The sequence below is a fragment of the Macrosteles quadrilineatus genome, unplaced genomic scaffold, assembly GCF_028750875.1.
Source record: "Macrosteles quadrilineatus isolate MER2022 unplaced genomic scaffold, UCM_ALF_1.0 Scaffold_1__1_contigs__length_201487025, whole genome shotgun sequence".
In the NCBI taxonomy this organism is placed as follows: Eukaryota; Metazoa; Arthropoda; class Insecta; order Hemiptera; family Cicadellidae; genus Macrosteles; species Macrosteles quadrilineatus.
Genome location: NW_026542594.1, coordinates 147,221,777 through 147,240,946, shown reverse-complemented (window position 1 = coordinate 147,240,946; position 19,170 = coordinate 147,221,777). Strand labels below are relative to the sequence as shown.

The following is a 19,170-nucleotide window of genomic DNA, read 5'->3' as shown; positions in this document are numbered from 1 at the left end:
GTACGGTAGTTCTTCTTGTCGACAACGCTACATGCATATACTAACCAACACAAGAAGACTTCTCATCCCATTGTAAATTTTGAAACTCGTTTATCATGTCTAGTTCATGTCTGGCGACACTGATTGCTAGTGTCAACGAAATTTTGTTTCTATTATTTTAGGGTTCATTTTATGATTTTTTTTCTTGACTGGTTGTATAACTAGTTTACTGTTTAGTTGTTATTTACAAAGGCATTGAAATAATTCCCCCCCCCCCCCTAAAAATAACAGTGTTAATGTCATTACACAGTTCTTGTTACTTTTGTATTTCACTTGTCATGACAATATGTGCTGCTATGGCATTTAGAATTGCATTTTATTATCGACTCACATTCACAAGATTGAACTAAACAGTCCTTTTAGCGATTTTCCCTATAGGGAAGTAGCTATTACCGTAGGTCTCAGCGGGACCGATTTACTTTTTCATTTTGATGTCCCTAGAGGCCAAAAACACCATTCGTTCAAATTTTTATATATGTATATATATGTCCGTCCGGACGATAACTTGGGTAATTTTTGTCCGATTTTGATAAAATTTGGTTTGAAGGTGTAAGGCGGGATAAACTTCAATGACTTCGCAAACCAGCATGATCGGACCATGGGAACGGGATTTAACGGGGGGTAAAATGGGGTTTTCTATTTTTAACCTTTAAAACGCAAAATTTGTCAATTTTTCTCAAGACCCTTTTAAAGAGCTTAAAAAACAAATAATTTAGTACCGGTATATCAAAGTGTTTTTTTACGGTGAATGGTTACGGAGAAAATTCAAAAAAATTGTAATTTAAAATTCCCATGTTATTCTTATGGACAATATTGTAAAATGTTGTTGGCTTGTTTATGGATTTATTTTGATAAACTTAGCAGATTTATTTATTTCATACTAAGCTATTGATATATTTTTTTTTTTTAACCCACTTTATTAGTTTTCCTGTAGCAGCTAACCTAGTTACTCGTTAAACAAATGTTAATTTATAATAGTATAATTGAAAATCAACGCTCAGGCAAATGGAAATTCGCTTGGTCGGCAGGTTTGCTGCAGCGGGGGTATTTTTTAACTACATCTGATGAAACCTTGCTTGGATCATGCGGATGACATCCTTCACTCCTTTACGAACGTTAAGTTACTGTAAGTAAGTAATGTAAGTATTTTGGACATTCTCAATCCCTGAAGAACTTTTTGACTTCGGCACTTGAGTAAAGCAGTTGCAATTGAGTAAATCACTATGATAGTGGTTTAAATACCTTATTCATGCAATCCAATTGTTGTCTCCACAACTAGTTTCAACCTGCTAGGAGGTCATCATCAGGTGAGTACAAGGATGAATTACTTCATATGAAGGTCGTCAGTAACAGTTTTTTTACATTTACACAAACACACGACGAATAATAAACACATAGTGCGCACTATGTGTTTATTATTCGTCGTGTGTTTGTGTAAATGTAAAAAAACTGTTACTGACGACCTTCATATGAAGTAATTCATCCTTGTACTCACCTGATGATGACCTCCTAGCAGGTTGAAACTAGTTGTGGAGACAACAATTGGATTGCATGAATAAGGTATTTAAACCACTATCATAGTTATTATTCGCAATCCGGAGGCTACCCACACCATAATGAGTAAATCAGTTTATTCACAACCTGTTGTGAGCATTATTTTGATTCGGCCAACACAGTCCACATCGCGAAGTGGGTACAAGTGTCGTAGTTTGAGCGTAACAGATGCATAAACTGACTAATTGCCTATTGTAAAATAGTTTTTTATCCGTGGGTAATTTTCTATGAAAGACTAAATTTATTTATTTATTTATTTTTAATACCAATCAATATACTTATCTAACTTAGTTCCTGGGAATTCTCCACTAATGAGCGACTACCTGCCAGCTAGTCTACGGTTACGGTATACATGTCAGACATCAATTATCTCCTTGTCGACCTGTTAGCGGACAGTCGCTACTAAACTAGTGACAATGTGTACAATGCCATGTGTTGTCCTACACTAGATATACGTCACAGACATTCTAGTCCCTTGTCGACCTGTTAGCTGATAGTCGCACAATTCGGGTGCATGATACAGTATAGCCAACAGCCAACGCCTCGCCTAAGTGTCCCAGTGTTGACCCGACATTGGCACTCGCAACATCAGCCATCAGCCATGCATTGCCTCAACATTACTTTGCTCAAACAGGTGGGTAGCAAACTAATTTTATCATATTGAACTTCACGTGTTGACAATAAATGGATGATTCGGTAAAAAATATTTATTTTTAATTTAGAGTATATTTTGTGTTTGAATAGAATTTTTATGATTAAACCTCTTTGGAAACATATATCGCTATTACTCATAATGAATTCCATAACGGGGGACTAATAAATACGAAAAAGTAAGAACCGATGCCATGATTTAATTTTTAATCGTATATCGACCGATACACAGACAATGAAAGATGCTAAAATAATAATTTTGTGGACCCGGGTATTTTTATGGTTCCAATTGCAGTAAAGTAAGAGTATATTTTTCATGTTTGGTTTAAATATGTTCAAAAACTCGGGGATAAGTCCTATGGAAATTTCGTTTATGAACTTTATTACTGATACACTCCTCCGTTTTACTTTTGTAGGTTTTCTAGCTCTTTGCTTAGCTGCGATCCATCTAGAGATGAGGTGTTGTAAGCGTTTACATTCGCCATAGTATGGTTATGTCACTCATTTACCATATCAAGATTCAACAGACAAATATTCAACATATTGTTCGCAAAAAAATCCTAAAAGAATCAAATGTAGCGTAGCCATATAAACTAAGGCATACACCTTCTATTGTGATTACAGTTATTATATTATTTTTGTGATTTCACACCACTGGTTTTCACACCACAAGAGAATCATTCTTTCAATAGCTTTAAAATGTATTAACTAAACAAATCATTAGTTGTTATGCACTGTCCAATTATGCGTTTACTTCTTCATACATTAGGATAGGTATTTGCCAAGGTGTTAATCAAACAAGTGTATTTATTTCTAAGTGTACATATTAGTACATGGTATTGGGTTATTGAGTATGCTAAACGTATTCTTAACTGTCTAATTCTGTGAGAATCCCTATATACATTGACATAGCTATTTGCAACGACTTACACTATAACAACTTTTCTTTACTATCATCCTACTTATTTATACTAGCCTATATCAATCTATTTATATTGTTTATCTCACACCTACGCTGTAGACGATAGACTAATGATTTTATAAGTCATGACACAAATATAGAATATATTTACACTTACCTTCCTGTTCATATTCTTTAGGATGTCAGTTTACTTTAAAAAACTGTTAAATCCGTCCATCGACTGTATTTTTTCCAACAGATAGAAAGAATAAAAATGGCTCTACTCCGTACATGGCATTGTTGAAGTAACTTCGCCTAATAACTTTTCAAAATATTATATTCCGCCAAAAAGATGTAACGTCAGATTGTAAGGTTCTAAGTGTCACAACAATGGCAGATAAAGTAGGGAATTCCATAGTTAATTTTCTCACGAACGACATTCAATTATGTCCATTAAAACTGACGTAGAGGGAAAATAACTTTACTTTCCTGGTTATCATGTCTAAGCTACGATATTTTTAAATATTTTAAACTACTGTACAACATAAGATGACTTTTAGTCAGGTATAAATAGACAACGAGTTTTTTTTCGTTATTCTTGAATTTCGTTTGACATGTTTTGTCCCTCGCTGGTACTGCAGCAATGTTCTCTTCATGTTTTTATATTTATTTACAAAGAATCGCAAACAATTAGTCAACGATCCTCTTCAAGTAAATAGGATTGCCAGGATGGTTTTAAATCGCGCCTACAACTACATTAAACCACATAGAAGTATCCGAATGTTTAAAAGTACAGGTAGGGTCAAAGGAATGCCACCTGCCAGCGATCGTGTTGACTGTACATTAATGGCTTGTTTGTGTTTTTCTGTTATTCTGCTCGACAGCAGATAGCTATACAGTAGCCTATAACCAGAGCCAAGGTTACATCTAATCTAGTAATTCAGGACTCCAAAAGTTCTAAGCTTCTTGATTTTTTTTGCGAATTTACCATATTGGGAATGAGCTATTACCGTAGGTCTTATGGTAAGACCTGGACCAGGGACCAATTTACTTATCCGTTTTTATGTACCTATAGACCAAAAACACCATCCGTTCAAATGCATATATAATATGTGTCCGTCTGTTAGCACGATAACTTGAGCAAAAATAATGATCTGATTTCAATGGAATTTAATACAAACGTGACTAAGTTTATTCGAACGAGTTTACGAACCAGCGTGATCAGATCATGGGAACGGGCTTTATGGGGTAAAAATGGGGGATCTCATTTTGACCTTCAAAACATACAGTTTTCCAATTTATCTCTAAACCATTGTGAAGAGCTTAAAAAATTAAATGATTTAGTATGTATTGAAGTGTATTTATACGGTTATTGGTTAAGGAGAAAATAAAAAAATTAAATTTAAAATTTCCAAGAAGTAGGCTATGGAGGATAAGCAGGCCTAAACTGTTGTAGTTTGCTTGGAAATAGTATTTATTTTGTACTAAGCTGTATATTATATTCTACTAAAACATATCCTGAATTAGCCTTCTAGTAGCAGCAAACCTAGGTACTCGTTAAACCTAATGCCGTTTAAATAGAATTAGTTGAAAATTAAATCAGGCAAATGGAAATTCAATTTGTCTGCAGGTTTGCTATGGTCCTCACTAGGGATCGCAAATCCTAAAAACAGCCCTTAGGGCTTATTTAAAACACCAGGTACACAAAAAATAATATTGTAAATTATACTGACTCATACAGTAGTTACAAACCTACTCGTATAATACGATCGGCAAATATGTAATTACTAACACAATCCTGTATTTTGTTTGGGAGGCATGTTTTGCTACAAGTATTAGCGTCAAAGGCTTGTATAAGTAAAGTTGTAACCTGTAAACAAAACATCAGAGAGATTACAAGGAAGAATTGCTAGGATATAATCAGTGGCGTAGTTGCCGTTATTTCCACGTTATCAGTGGTGGAGGTGGATACGGATAACTAGTGTGCGTGAGCGTGACCTAGTATGGATGGAAGTTTGAGGGAAAACTTTACAGCAAGCCTCAAATATATATTGACTTCATAATTTATTCAAGGGAAACTTGGTCGTTGGTTGGTTATATCGCATTGGGAAAAGGAGGGAAGTGTTTCATAGAATATCATTAAAAAATAATACGTTAAGTTAAAGATCGGTAAATACATCAAAGCTCATTTATACTTAAAATTATTAAAAAAAACTGTTAACCAGAAGTTTAAACTAACTGTTTCAGTTAACTAACTGACCGTTATTATTCATGGTACCGGTATTCTTATGGATGAAAAGAAAACTCGTGCAGTTTGCTTGTTTGTGAATAATGTTGACAAATTTAGCGAATGTATATTTCATCCCGTACTATTACTATTTTTTTAATGACACTCTTAAACCTCCCTGCAGCAGCAACCCTAGGTACTCGTTAAATGTAGTGATATTAAAATAGGGAGTATAATATGTCTTGTTTTTGGACATATTGTAGTAAATATCCAATTAGATAAATTCAAATTCACTTAGTCTGCAGGTTTGCTGCGGCGAGTGTATTAAAATATTTTTCGTGTTTTGATATGGCAGGCCTATCACCAGGGAACTTAGTACGTCAGAATCTTGTGAACTTCTAACTATATACTACAGTACTATATGGTTACTTGTTTCATTGAGCGAAGCTCACTTTCCCTCACTTTGTAACTTCTTTGTAAGAGCATCAGAATGTAATGGCTTGACCAATTGATATGAAATTTGGCCAACGAATACTGAGCACAATGTTTTGGTAAAAAATATTTGCGAATTTCCTTCTGAATTTTATTTTACGGGTCACGCAGTTTCGCTTGTTATTTTAATGTAAGTTGAAATAAAAATTATATTGGGTTTATGACATATGGGTTTATCTCGTTTCATTTAAATAAGATTAACATGCTAATTGTTTGTAACTGTTTTGTTTACATTTCAATGTTTACTTTCATCCAACGTTAAAGTTGGAATGTAACAGTTGATCAATGGAAGTAACAGTTTTGCTGTATTTGTTTTGAGCATGCCGCAAAGGCCACGTCGTAATATTGGTCGTCGCAAAAATAATGCAAATATTGTAAGAGAGTGGCGTCGTGAACAAGAAGAACCAGATGAAGCAGTGGCGGAAGAAGCTGATAATGATAGGCAGTTATAGCTAATCAATTCCAACATGAATTAGATGCACTAAAATTTTACACTTGCACTAACTGTCATCGCCAACAACTAAGCTTCAAACCAATCACCGATTTGTTCGCGTTGTAGTTCAAATGCAACTAAATTCACGGCGTTAAATAATATGGATGTGTCAAGTGTCCCGAACGAATTAACTGACCTGACGATTGTAGAACAAATGTTGATTGCACGAGTACATCCTGCTATGTCCATTTACAAAGTACAAGCAAATGGTCAGGATGGCCAGTTTCACTACAAAGGTTCAGTATGGACTATCAGATAAATTTGTCATTCTTTAGAACTTAAATAATATCGGGCAAACAAACGGTGAATCTGTTAAAAGGGAACATATTGTAGGGTATTAGCTGCTTTAGCCATTGACAATCTTTAAATAATGCTTCGCTCATTTATGCGTCTAAAGTATAACGGCAGACCACCCTAGTATTTATTTTGTGTCATTGTCCTACTTTATGTATTTTTTCAATAAACACTTTGTAAATCATCTAAAAATTACTTTGTGTTCTTTGAGGAAAGTTTAATTTCTAGTCTGTTGATCAACCTAAGTTTTGTGAGTATTAATATTTTAATTTACGCTCCATTATAATAATTTTGAAATAAAACTATTGCATAGAGTTTGGTCTGTCAATAAAACAATAGAATTTCTGATAACATCCCTTGGTAATGTACCGTAGAAACTACTGTTAGTTCGTGACTGTTTTGTATTGCCAATTGTATCCATATGGTTATGGTTCCCTCTTTTAACGTCTTACCGGAATCTATCAAATTTTACTTCGGCAGATAGTATATCAACATTTTGAATACAAAAGTTGTTGGTATTTATTAAAAACGTTCACCGAAAACTCTGTTTTTCAACAGTATTAGTTACAGTATCTAATAAAATCGTTTAACTATATGGAAGCTAAATTTGACCAATAATGTGAGTTTATTTTTTTTAAGTATTGTCATCGTCCCAATATAATTATGTTAATTGCCGGGTTCGCTTGGTTCGCGGCAACTAGACCTTCGGGAACTCGCGACGAATGCATTTTCACGGTGGTTAGATAACTAATATCACTTTTGCTCGATTTTTTGCACTTTGTTTGCGCAATCCTTAGTTTTATAGACAGAACAGAATACTTTAAAAATGTAAATATGAGAAGAACATATTTTTACACTGCTAAACAGGTCCCAGGTTTAAAGAGGTTAACCACTGCTAAATAGGTCGATTAGATCAAACTGCAGTAGGCCTTTAAAGCTAAGCATTTAATATCTGCCATTGTTTCTTTCTCATGTATTGATACTTTGCCCGTTTCCCTACATCACATATGTTCCAAAAAGCTTTAGTTATTGCAATGAATAAATAATAGATCTCAGAGTAGTGTAACTATTTTTATTATGTCCTTTGCAACGAGTCCAATTATTTTTTTTGTTTCAACTTTGTTGTAACTTGAGTTGGTCAGTCGCATATGTTAACAGCTACCAACCTTAACGAGTTCTTTTGTCATCTTATCAACTCTTGGCTGCCAATGATGAGCCTTCGCTACATAAATCCTTGAATAGCATTTTTAAAATGTTCACTCAAACTAGTATATAATAAACTTTGATATATACTCAAGCTCCTTGGTTACGTTTACCAATTCATTTCCATTTTCATCTGGTGGATACTATCGATTGCCCGACTCACTACACAATTCCCTACGTACATATTGACTGCGTACACTTCGGAATAATCCTATTAAACAATTGAAAACATCGCTCACCATTGTATTTTATATACAATTTTGTTTATATATTATTGAAATTGTATAATAAAACGTTAACTTTGGTTAAACAGTTTAAACATTAATAATTTTATTATATATCAACACCACTCTGCAGTTTCAAACCGAATCTTCTTACCGGTACTAATTTTTCACGTGATAGTAAAAAGTAAACCATCTCATAGATTTGAGGAGGATTCAATGATTCAAAGGTTGCAGAATGTGAGCATGTGTCATCTTTCCACGACGGACGCCCTACGAGTGTTCTCCCACAGGTGTTGTGATCTGATGTATGGTTGACACAACTCTTATCGGGAGCACCTTGGTACTTTAAACGATTATTAACCTATAGGAGAGAACCTATACCTATTACCCCTATTACCGTAGTTGGCTCGATAAATTTTCGATTCTGTGTGTGTGTGTGTGTGTGTGTGTGTGTGTGTAGATGTGTACAGAGCTAAGTACACACCCGTGGTTGAAATTTGGTATGTGGATACCTACTAATCCATAGCAAATACAGGGTTTTTCATTTTTAGAAATTTTGATTTTTAATGGTATTTTTTTCGTAGAGAAATCTATAAAATAACTGATTGATCGGATTTTCTAGAAACTGCTTGGACGATTTTGCTTACAATTTAGTATGTTAGAGCCCTTTTAGCTCTTAAAAAACTTTACAACCCCTATTACTGTAAACATTGCAATTCATAAGTTATGGCAGCTTATGCGCTTTTTGCAGAAATAACCATAAAATCACGACAAAATCGGATTTTTAGAAACACGGCTGAGCATAATTTAATCTTGTTCGAGGAGAGAATTAATTTGACGTGTTTATGAAAATATTTTAGTGAAACCCCAATCAGACGAGTAGAAAATTCGCTTCTGCTGGTTTGCTACGGCGGAGTTTTTATCACATACTCTACCCTCAGCAGAACGTATTTTCGATGGAACTTGGAACTTCGAACACACCAGAGTATTAAGACGCTTACGTCGTATGTTTAGTAATTAATCGAATTAATATTAGATCCTACGATATGATGAGTGGTTTTGTCCAAGGTGAACTTTGGACAACCTGCGAAAATTATTGAGATTATAATAACCAAGACGTTGTTGCTGGTCCTTACAGTATCGTGTAGCTTTTAGTGGAGAGAGTTCTCCAAAGGTGAATAAGTGCTCCTTGCCTGAGAAATCTATCCATATTTTCTAGATTGTGTGGTCCTAGAGCTTAAGATGGGTTGACACCCCTGGTCTGTTCACTTATTTATTACATAGCCGTAATGAATTACTTGGTGGTAAGCGGAAAGATTTCAACACGATCTTTTATAAGGTATGTAGTGGGTGACATCAATTTGAACTCTAAGCTAGCTGGTAACTAGAACATGTTTACGAGTTTTACAAAGCCGTTGATATTCTAGAGACAATAACCAATTACCGTTGTTAGTTAAACCTATAATGGGTAATAAACTGTTTATCAGATGCACTAAACAATAAAACGGCGTTTTTGCTTGACGTTCGATTTGTATGACAATACTGATTACCTCGCGTCACGGTGTGGAGTCACGACTTGCTCACTGTTAGAGTGACTGTAGCGGTGACAGAATAGTGTCAGTGTAGTGTTAGACACCGTCAGTGTCAGATGTGTCATGGATAGTCTGATCAAACACCTGATCTACAGTAAGACTGTACAGAACAACGCAAATCAGGTAGGTACTCAGCTGTTTAGTAGGTACTGTAGTAGTGGCAGAATATAGTGTCAGTGTAGTGTTAGACACCGTCAGTGTCAGATGTGTCATGGATAGTCTGATCAAACACCTGATCTACAGTAAGACTGTACAGAACAACGCAAATCAGGTAGGTACAGCTGTTTAGGTTAGGTGAAAGAGTAGTGTCAGTCAGTGTAGTGTTAGACGCCGTCAGTGTCAGATGTGTAGCCTACAGTAATAGATAGTCTGATCAAACAACTGATCCACAGTTAATAGGCCTAAGACTGTGCAAAACACATCAATAAATCAGGTAGGTGCTCTGCTGTTTAGGTGAGGTACTGTAGCGGTGGCAGAGTAGTGTCAGTGTCAGATGTGTCATGGATAGTCTGATCAAACAACTGATCTACAGTAATACTGTGCAAAACGCCGCAAATCAGGTTGGAACTCAGCTGTGGATGTTATCTAGGATCGATGTCGGAAGACAACAATCTTGCCCTCAAGAATCAAGTAAGAAACAATCTGCTCTTGATAGTTCTAATATTTAAAAAGTATGTATTTGATAAAACGTAAATATAGAATATCAATTCTGATTACCTAACTAACCAAAAATAACATGAATTAAAAAATGTGGGTTCAATCCGATTAAGATACGATTATGATCTTCAACTACCGGTACTCGTACATACTCTCTTACCGGCACATAGGCAATACATAATCCAAACTAAAATTTAAGATAATTCTGAACATTTTTTTTATTTATTGATTCAAAATATGTAAAATATATTCTGTAACTTCTCAGTTCTCATAACTACCAAAATAACTCCAGATTTCAGCACAATGCCTCTCTGCTCATCAGGTATCACTACTGTAGCGTTAGAATATTTTACGCCAAAGGAGCATGATTATTTACATTTTTTAATTACGTCATTGGGGCGTAATGCGAGTGTTTATTGACTGGAATACGTGGCGTTTTTTTCTCTCAGTAGGAATAAAAAAATACCCATTTATTGCGCGCGTTAAAATTTCTCTGGTCCTAACATTGTTTTTATAGGTAGCATGTATACATCCTTCATTTGGGGTTATTATTCTGCGGTAAATTCTCTAGAAATTATTTAAATAATTGAACTCTAGAAATCCTTAGAAAACCTACTCGATGTTTTCTAAATGAAATTTAATAATGCAAAATTTAATAATAATACAAAAAGTGTATATATTCATATAAAGAACATCCCTTAAAACCATACTTAGTACATTATTGTAATGGAATGAGATTGTTCACCCAAAGGCAAATTCGCTTGTGCTGACATGACTAATTTGTTTACACAGATCGTGTATTCATTCACCAGCTGTGTTTGGTCTTGCAATAACGACACACAGTACTTAGGCTATACAGGAGCATCTTCATGCAACGAATGCGTTTCATATGCAGGGAATAATACAAATGTTCAATGCACTTTTAACATTACCCAATTTTTTGCGTCTCTGTATCTGATAAGAACCTAAGTTTGGGAGTCGACAGCTACCAAGGAGTATCAAATCCTAATAATAATAATAATAATAATAATTATTATTATTATTATTATTATTAATATTGCCATTTTAGATGGGGACGCCACCTATGTGGGTATTTTAACTCATAAGGGGTACCCATAATATGAGTGAAGGAAGAGTGTAGAATGGAGTTGCCTTGTGTAGCTTTTTACTGAATAAGACCAGCTGTTTCATTAATCAGGACCATTTATTGAAAGCCCAAATGATCAAGGACAGCTGGGTCTAGTTTCGAACCCAGAATTCACAACTAACTGTTCTATTTGTGGCGGTTTGTTATAAAAACAATTTCCAATTGAAAGACGTATTGTCATAACTATGAGTTTTGTACACTGTTTGTTTGTTCTTGCTGTTTTTGACACTAATGTTTGTATTTTTAGTGAGTTAGTTTCTAAATGAACTTTATTAAATTGCTATATAACATTCTATTCATAAACTACTTTAGAACAGCATCGTTACTCGATCTTGATTGCCTGAACCATTTTGATCGTCAACTCCTACATCACAATAAATAAAGACTATGGATCTTTACCTAATTGACTGAAACTATCGGCGCGCGTTTACAGTTGTAGGTACATTTATTTGTATTACCCTTCAAGTTCTATACAATTCTCTAGAATATTTAAACTCTAGATATCCCTAGAAAACCCACTCGAGTTTTTCTTAACTACCTATGTAAATTATTAATAGAGAATGTAATAATAGTACAACAAGTTAATAGATTCGTAGAAAGAACATCCCTCAAAAAGAGGCTCCATTTTAAAAACTTCAATTCTATCATTAACCTAACAACAAGAATTTAAGACGGCATTTCCTACAATCAACATTTATTTACAAAGTTCATTTATAATTGAAACGAGTTTTAAACATTCAATTTATAAAAACGCAAATACTTCAGTCTAGTAGATCCATGATTAAATATCCACAAGTATTTGTCTTGACTTGACTTAAGGAACTTACTTTTTTTATTTATATAAATAACATGCGTAACAATTTGGTTGAGCAGTATCAATATTTCAAATACAAAAACAATCACCTTCGAAACAAGCTTTTAAATTTTTTTCTAGCGTTTGCCGTTTTTGAGAAAAAGTTGATTTACAAAAGTTACAACAAAAGCTTTTTGGGTAGAGTAAAAATTCTGAAACTACACAAATTAATTCATTATATATGTATCTATATTGTATTAAAGTTTGATAAAGTTCTGATGTTTAGTTTACTTTGTGCGAATTTTCAAAGTCATAAGATGGTTTTTGATCCTCTAAAAACAGGGAGTTTTTACCTTCCGACTGCCATAAAAAAATTCCTAAACAAGCTAAAAAATTGTTGTTTTCACAGGGATACGTAGAATTAAACAACGAAAATTTATATATACTACGTGTTTTTCTAAGTTAGTTGGTTACTTTTCTATAGAGCTCCAAACTCGAGTGTCTAAACTTTTTTCCCCGATAGTAGTTTCTACATTCGTTTCAGCGAAAAAAGTATGCTCGTAGATATATTTATTCGTGCTGTCACGTCAACGCTGCTTGAGAATATGTGCTTTCCTTATCCATCCTCATCAAGAAATTTAATTGTATCGCTACTATTATTAGGCCTAGTCTTGAATTATGATCGTTTACATCAATAGATTACTTCCAGTAGACCCGTGATCCTTGCACTGTAGCGCCACCTCGTAGCCAATCGAAGGACGCCTGACGCAACGATACGGCCCAAAGCCGACACTTTCTTGTACGTCATCGAAGTTTTACAGACAACCCTCCGCCGCTTCTACAGTTAACATCAGTGAAACTGTCAACTATGTATATTTTGATTTAAGAAGGGGTGTGTCTTGTTGGGTTTGTTTGTTTGAGGTTTTTGCCGGAGCAATCTCGACACCTAGAAGCATCGGTCTCTTAAACATGTGGATGGAATGTCTATTACTAGTACCGTATCCAATAACGGTTGAAAAATAGTGTCATTCGTGAAGAAATGCCTTAGTTTCCTCATCAAAATTTTCAAAAATGTAAAAAGATCAAACCAAATAACTTATTTAACAATTTATCACTCCACTTCAATTTAGTCAAAAAGTAGTAAAATGAATATGATTTAATATTTTCAATCTATAATGGGACTAACTAATCCCCTAACTAAAGTTTGTTTACACTCAATTTTTTTGTTATATTTTCATACAACTTGTGTTATAATAAAGGCCAACCAAAGTTGATCCACATCTTGGAGCCTGTAAACCAAAAAAGTATCTACGGCTATCCTAGAGCATTTTAACGAACTACGAATGAAATGCAAACTTATCATCTAGACTTGTGAGTTTAGATTCTTGGTAAAGAAGTGATCTCGTACAACTTTTGTCGCTTTTTTCTTGCTTTGCATGTCCTCAGCTGACTATGCTGATTATTCGGTTCTCATTTTCACCTTTGTGATAATGTGATGTTGTCCTACAGCTGATGTTGACCATGACCGCGTCCCTCGGATACCTGACCATCGGTCTCATCAGAGGCTGGTCCTCCACTGCCATGCCTTCCATCAAGCTTTACAGCCCACATCTCGTACCCTCTGACTATGTCGGCTCTTGGGTTTGTAAGTAAATCTGCTTAGTAAGTCCAACAAACTGCCAATACAATTAAATAGGTAATGTTTTGACTAGTATGAATAATAGGAGGTGGATGGGTTCAAGGCTTCCTATTAGTTATCGTACCGCATCTGAAAAGGAGGTTGACTTTAAATTGGTATATTTTTCATGTAACTATTAAAACAAAAACTATTTACTTAAGAACATTGAATACATGCTGATGTACATTGAGGTAATTAAACCCAAACCACTTATATTTGGATTGATCGGTATTGTGTATTGGCAATTAATAAACTTAAGCTGTTTCAAAATGCATTTCTTCAGTTACGACGTCAGAGAAAGTATTTAAAAACTGCCTTAATATGCACTTAAACTTTAATTTTGCCCAGGAGGAAACTTGTTCTCTTGAATACACTAGAAAAGTTTTTATAAGAAAAAAAAAGTACTATGCAGTTTTAATAGTAAAGGTATTCTCGTACTGTATAAGAAACAATAGGTTCACATTAACTGTTGGGTAATGTGTTGAGAACTGGTTGTACGTTCATATGATTAATACATCATACATTTACAAACATGGTGCTGTTCCCACAAACGTCGCTGGTCATTTTGGATTCGGAATATAATAAAAACATTGACATATTATAAATGTAACGTGGTATTGAAACTAATTTTCTTTCAGCTGCTATACCACCCCTTGGTGCGTTCATGGGAAGTCTTCTGACTGGGCCGTTCTTGCAGAAGTTTGGTCGTAAGAAGACAATGCTAATCGCTGCACCCATCTTCGCTGTGTCATGGGTGCTGATAGGAACAGCTGTCAACACGGCCATGCTGATAGTAGGTCGTCTACTGACTGGCATGTGTGCGGGCATCATAACTCCTGCAGCTCAAGTCTATGTGAGCATTAATAATCCTACTGTCCTAATAACATATTCTTAAATTTTTACTATGCTTAGTGAACGTAGTATCGACAGAATAATGCCATTGAATTCACACACTATATCACACTATTTGTTATAAGAAAAGTATTTATTTAGTAATTTCATACATTAACTAATGCACAGAGAAGTAAAATAAATTTATATTACTTCTCTGTGACTAATGTTCATTAGCGTGATAAATTCAAGTACATAGGCATATAAAGGAAAACATGCAGGGAAAACAAAAGTAAACAAGGGTAGGAGCGATGAGTCAGGTGATGACACAATAGTTCAAAAATGTAAAGTAGTGGGGGTAACCCTTCGACTGCTAAAACAGAATGACGATTTGTATAGCGGCTCCCGGTTCAACTGGTCTCCTAGATCATTCCCTTCACAAGAAGGGCTGATGTTCCCGGGTGGAATTAAGACAAACAAAAACCCTTTCAATATCCTATCTTCAATTTCAAACTATTAAAAGGGGTTAGAAATAATTTTATTTTTCTTCTTGAATTGTAAAATAGTAAGTGAATTTAAGTGGAAAGTCTTGTTCTGTTAGGATGTTTAGTTTTTAGTTTTATATACTTCAATAAACAGACATACAGACAGACACCACCTCAATTTTATAATATTAATATATGGAACGTCGTTTGATATGCCCGTTTCACTAAGGCTAGATTGATAAGCCCTTGACAGCTCTCTGTTAAGTATGTCAAGAGGTTCTGGGCTAGTACGCTTCCACTGTATGCTTATTTGGAGCCGTCATTACTTCACCTGCCGCACTCATTGAAGCGGCCGAATTGTCAGATACATGTGTGTAGTTTACGAACCAGAAGTGATATGTCTTGAAGCACCATTGTCAATTAATGAAAACACATAAATATAACGCAATATTTAGTGATAATTTAACTATGAATACTCGTACAATTCATAGTTAAGTTGTCACTAGATAACTCAACACACGTAATAATTTATTGTTGCAGGTCAGTGAGTGTGCTCACCCTGAGATCCGAGGTGTGCTGGGGTCTTTGCCTGCATTGTTCATGGCAACAGGTGTTCTCATATCGTATATCATCGGCACATGGCTGCCCTGGGACCACCTCGCTCTCGTCTCCGCCATATTCCCTACTGCAATGCTAGTGTTCCTGATTCCACTTCCAGAGTCACCCTGTTGGCTACGCTCTCGCGGGCGCAAAGAAGAAGCTGAAAGATCAGCCAATTGGCTGCGTCATCAAAAAGTAGTTAACGTAGAGCTATATACGATCCGTAATCCAGAGACTAACGGTGCAGAGACTCCCACAGCTATAGCAGAAGTAGATAGGAAACAAGAAATGACAACTGGTTCTGCAAAATCTATAGCGAAAGGGGCGTACTCTGCTGAAGCATTACTACGAAGACCGGTGATAATCCCGTTTGGGCTTGTTACGGGTGTTCTTATTTTTCAACAAGTCAGTGGAATAGACACAGTGTTATTTTACACGGTAGAAATATTCAATGCTAGTGGATCTTTTGTTAACGACTACCTCGCCACAATTTTAGTTGGGCTGGTACAGGTTTTAGCGACTTTAGCTTCTCTGTTTGTTATTGATAGTTATGGGCGGAAACCTTTGTTGATATTTTCTGGAGCGTTCATGTCTGTTGCTATGGCAGCCCTCGGATACTACTTTTACGCTCACGAACACGGGCTTCCTATAGCAAAGAGTCTAGGTCTCTTGCCCGTCATATCCCTCATGGTCTTTATTGCTGCATTCGCTCTAGGATATTGTAACGTACCTTTCTTGCTGATGGGCGAGCTTCTCCCAGTGGCACAGAGAAGTATCCTGAGCTCCGTCGCGAGTGCGATGAATCTCGGTTCCATGTTTCTGATCATAAAGTCCTATCACGATTTAAAGTACTGGATAGGGGACCATGGTGTGTTCTTTAGCTACGCTGTTTTGTGTATTGTGAGTTGTGTGTTTGTAACAATTTTGTTGCCAGAAACGAAGGGCAAGTCCTTGGAAGAAATCGAATGTTATTTTGAAGACAAATCACAAAAACTGAAAGAAAAGAAAGTCCAAAGGAAAAGTGAGACGTCGAATGAGCAGTAAAATTCATTTTCCTCAAATATTGTGTATGTAGTTACCCAGACTTGAGATATACTCCATATTAGTTCCTAATATTGTTATTATTAGTCAGTGTATATATCGTGTTTTTAAATTAAGGTCGATGTTATGTACAATGACAAAAGTTAATGTATATACATCAATCTATTATTTAACTAGTTTATTCATGTTATGCTTAAGATTACTTACCAGTAACAAGAAACTGTGATATTATATTAATTAAATTGTATGTACAAAAATAAATTTTAAATTATTTTACCTAAAATGTTTACACTATTTTGTCACCATGTAGTATAAAGTCCTTAAACTGTCAAATTTGTTCTCAGAAATCAAATAAAAAAATATAAAAAATACATTTGTCATTTTAAAAGCTGGAAAGTGTATGATGAGCCTGAATGTACTACGAAAACAGTAAACTGACGTCCGGATTGTGAATCCTCCGTCTTAAAAAAAACTTTAAAATTGCCTTAAGCTGGATAAACGAGTGGAAGCGAGTTGCATAATTTACCTAAGTGATGTAAACACGCTCTTGCGTAACGTGTAACGTACAAGATTTTACCTGACCCGACAATATACAGGACCTAAATATTAAATAGTTCGAATATACAGACGAACAATATTAATCATTATCCATTTCACTCATCTTCTAACAGTAACGTTCATTTACAAACGTGTTTACATCACTTAGGTAAACCTTCACCTGCGTGATGTAAAAACGCTCTTACTACACTTGTAAGGTAAATAGCTATTAATCCATGGTGGCATTGTTGTAAAAAATGGCCCCGTAACAGGTGTGCAAAAAACAACTGTGAACCGCTGGATGTCAAACCCTAGATGAAAAATCATCGATGTATATGTCGACGTCGGTGATCCATTGACTTTGAATATACACGGTGAGTCCTCTAAGCTGTCCTAAACATATTACAGCCGAACGGCTTCACATACAGAGATAATAATTCATACCCAAGGAACAACGTAAAAATATTTTAAACTTTTTTAAAACACAGGGTATTCGAGAAACTGGGGGTCATGGGTTCGAATCCCAGAGTTTTCACATTTAAACATATGCCATGCTATGCATTTTAAAGCCCTAGACTAGGCAAACAATTTAGTGAATACAATACTCCTTTATCTTTATCCGTTTCAAAATGGTGGCCATTTGTATGGAAAATATTGATATTTACAGAATACCCTGTATTTTGGAAATCACTAAACAAATTTTCGTTCTGTTTGAAAATTCTAATACTCGTGAGTTTAGCATTAACTTTATATGTGACATGTCAACATTTTAAAAACGAATTATTTTTTTAATGATTCTATTTTTTTTATTTTGGTAGCCTTGTAAATAAACATTTTTAAATTGCAACATATGTAAAATGGCGTATAATTTTGATGGCCTGGTAAAAACAAACAAATTTTAAATTTAAACCCGTGGATACAACTGGTTCTTATTTATAGTGACTGTGTTGATTTTTGCTCTGTGAATAATTATCTTTTTTACGTATTTTTGAGCTCGGACTCTCTTTAAAGTTATGACAAGTTTAATTCTTTATTTGTTCTTAATACTTGTTTCATAGTATCGCGGAAATAGTTAAATTAAACAATAAAACTTTGTTCAAACATAGGTCTAACCTACCTCCTCCTGTAACAACAGTGTCAACATCTCCAGGCCACGGCCTTTGAAGTGGCAACGTCGCAAGTGGTGTTGTAACAGCTGTTTTGTTTGGAAGCAGCTAATGGTATTTGTGTATTTACGAAAGATTGGTTACTGGACTATGACAACATTGAACCCTTTTAAAATGTACAGATATAGATTTTTAAATCATATTGTTTCGGTTTTCAATTCTGTATGGTTTATTTTCAATATTTTAATAAATTTATGTTCATAAATTTTAATTAAAATCAATAAAGTGGGAATTAATGAGCTGATGTCACCGGTCTGCCATGTTATCTTTTGGGACGTCTGTCACTAAACAACACCACTTGCGACGTTGCCAATTCTATCAGGCCGCGGCCTGTAGTTAAAGGCGGCCGTGCTCCAGCTCGCTGTAGTGCGGTGTGTGTGTCAGCTGGAGCGGTAACGCAAGTGGTTAGTGACGTCATAATGGTACCTGAAAAATGAAAAATCTCTCGTCTTCCAGTCAACAGTCGACACCTCCTCGGAGAGAAGGGGTCGTTGCTTGATAACATCATCCCCGGTAAACTCAATTTATTAGAAAAACAAACATAATTTCCTAAACTAGCACCATG

The 19,170-nt window shown here is 35.2% G+C and overlaps 1 protein-coding gene across 4 annotated transcripts; it reads left to right on the top strand.

Moving 5' to 3' along the window:
* The first annotated feature begins 1,083 nt into the window (after positions 1 to 1,083).
* LOC128982970 (facilitated trehalose transporter Tret1-2 homolog) lies at positions 1,084 to 17,185 on the top strand. 4 transcript variants are annotated; one of them, XM_054402082.1, is made up of 5 exons: positions 9,876 to 9,941; positions 10,124 to 10,300; positions 13,777 to 13,912; positions 14,584 to 14,798; positions 15,802 to 17,185. In XM_054402082.1, the coding sequence occupies exons 2-5, from the start codon at positions 10,265 to 10,267 to the stop codon at positions 16,903 to 16,905; spliced, it is 1,491 nt and encodes a 496-aa protein (XP_054258057.1). In that variant the 5' UTR covers positions 9,876 to 9,941; positions 10,124 to 10,264; the 3' UTR covers positions 16,906 to 17,185. The 4 variants fall into 4 exon arrangements, with proteins under 4 accessions (XP_054258058.1, XP_054258055.1, XP_054258056.1 ...); XM_054402083.1 differs by lacking the exons at positions 9,876 to 9,941; positions 10,124 to 10,300 and adding an exon at positions 1,084 to 1,165; XM_054402080.1 differs by lacking the exons at positions 9,876 to 9,941; positions 10,124 to 10,300 and adding an exon at positions 2,107 to 2,227.
* The last annotated feature ends 1,985 nt before the right edge of the window (positions 17,186 to 19,170 follow it).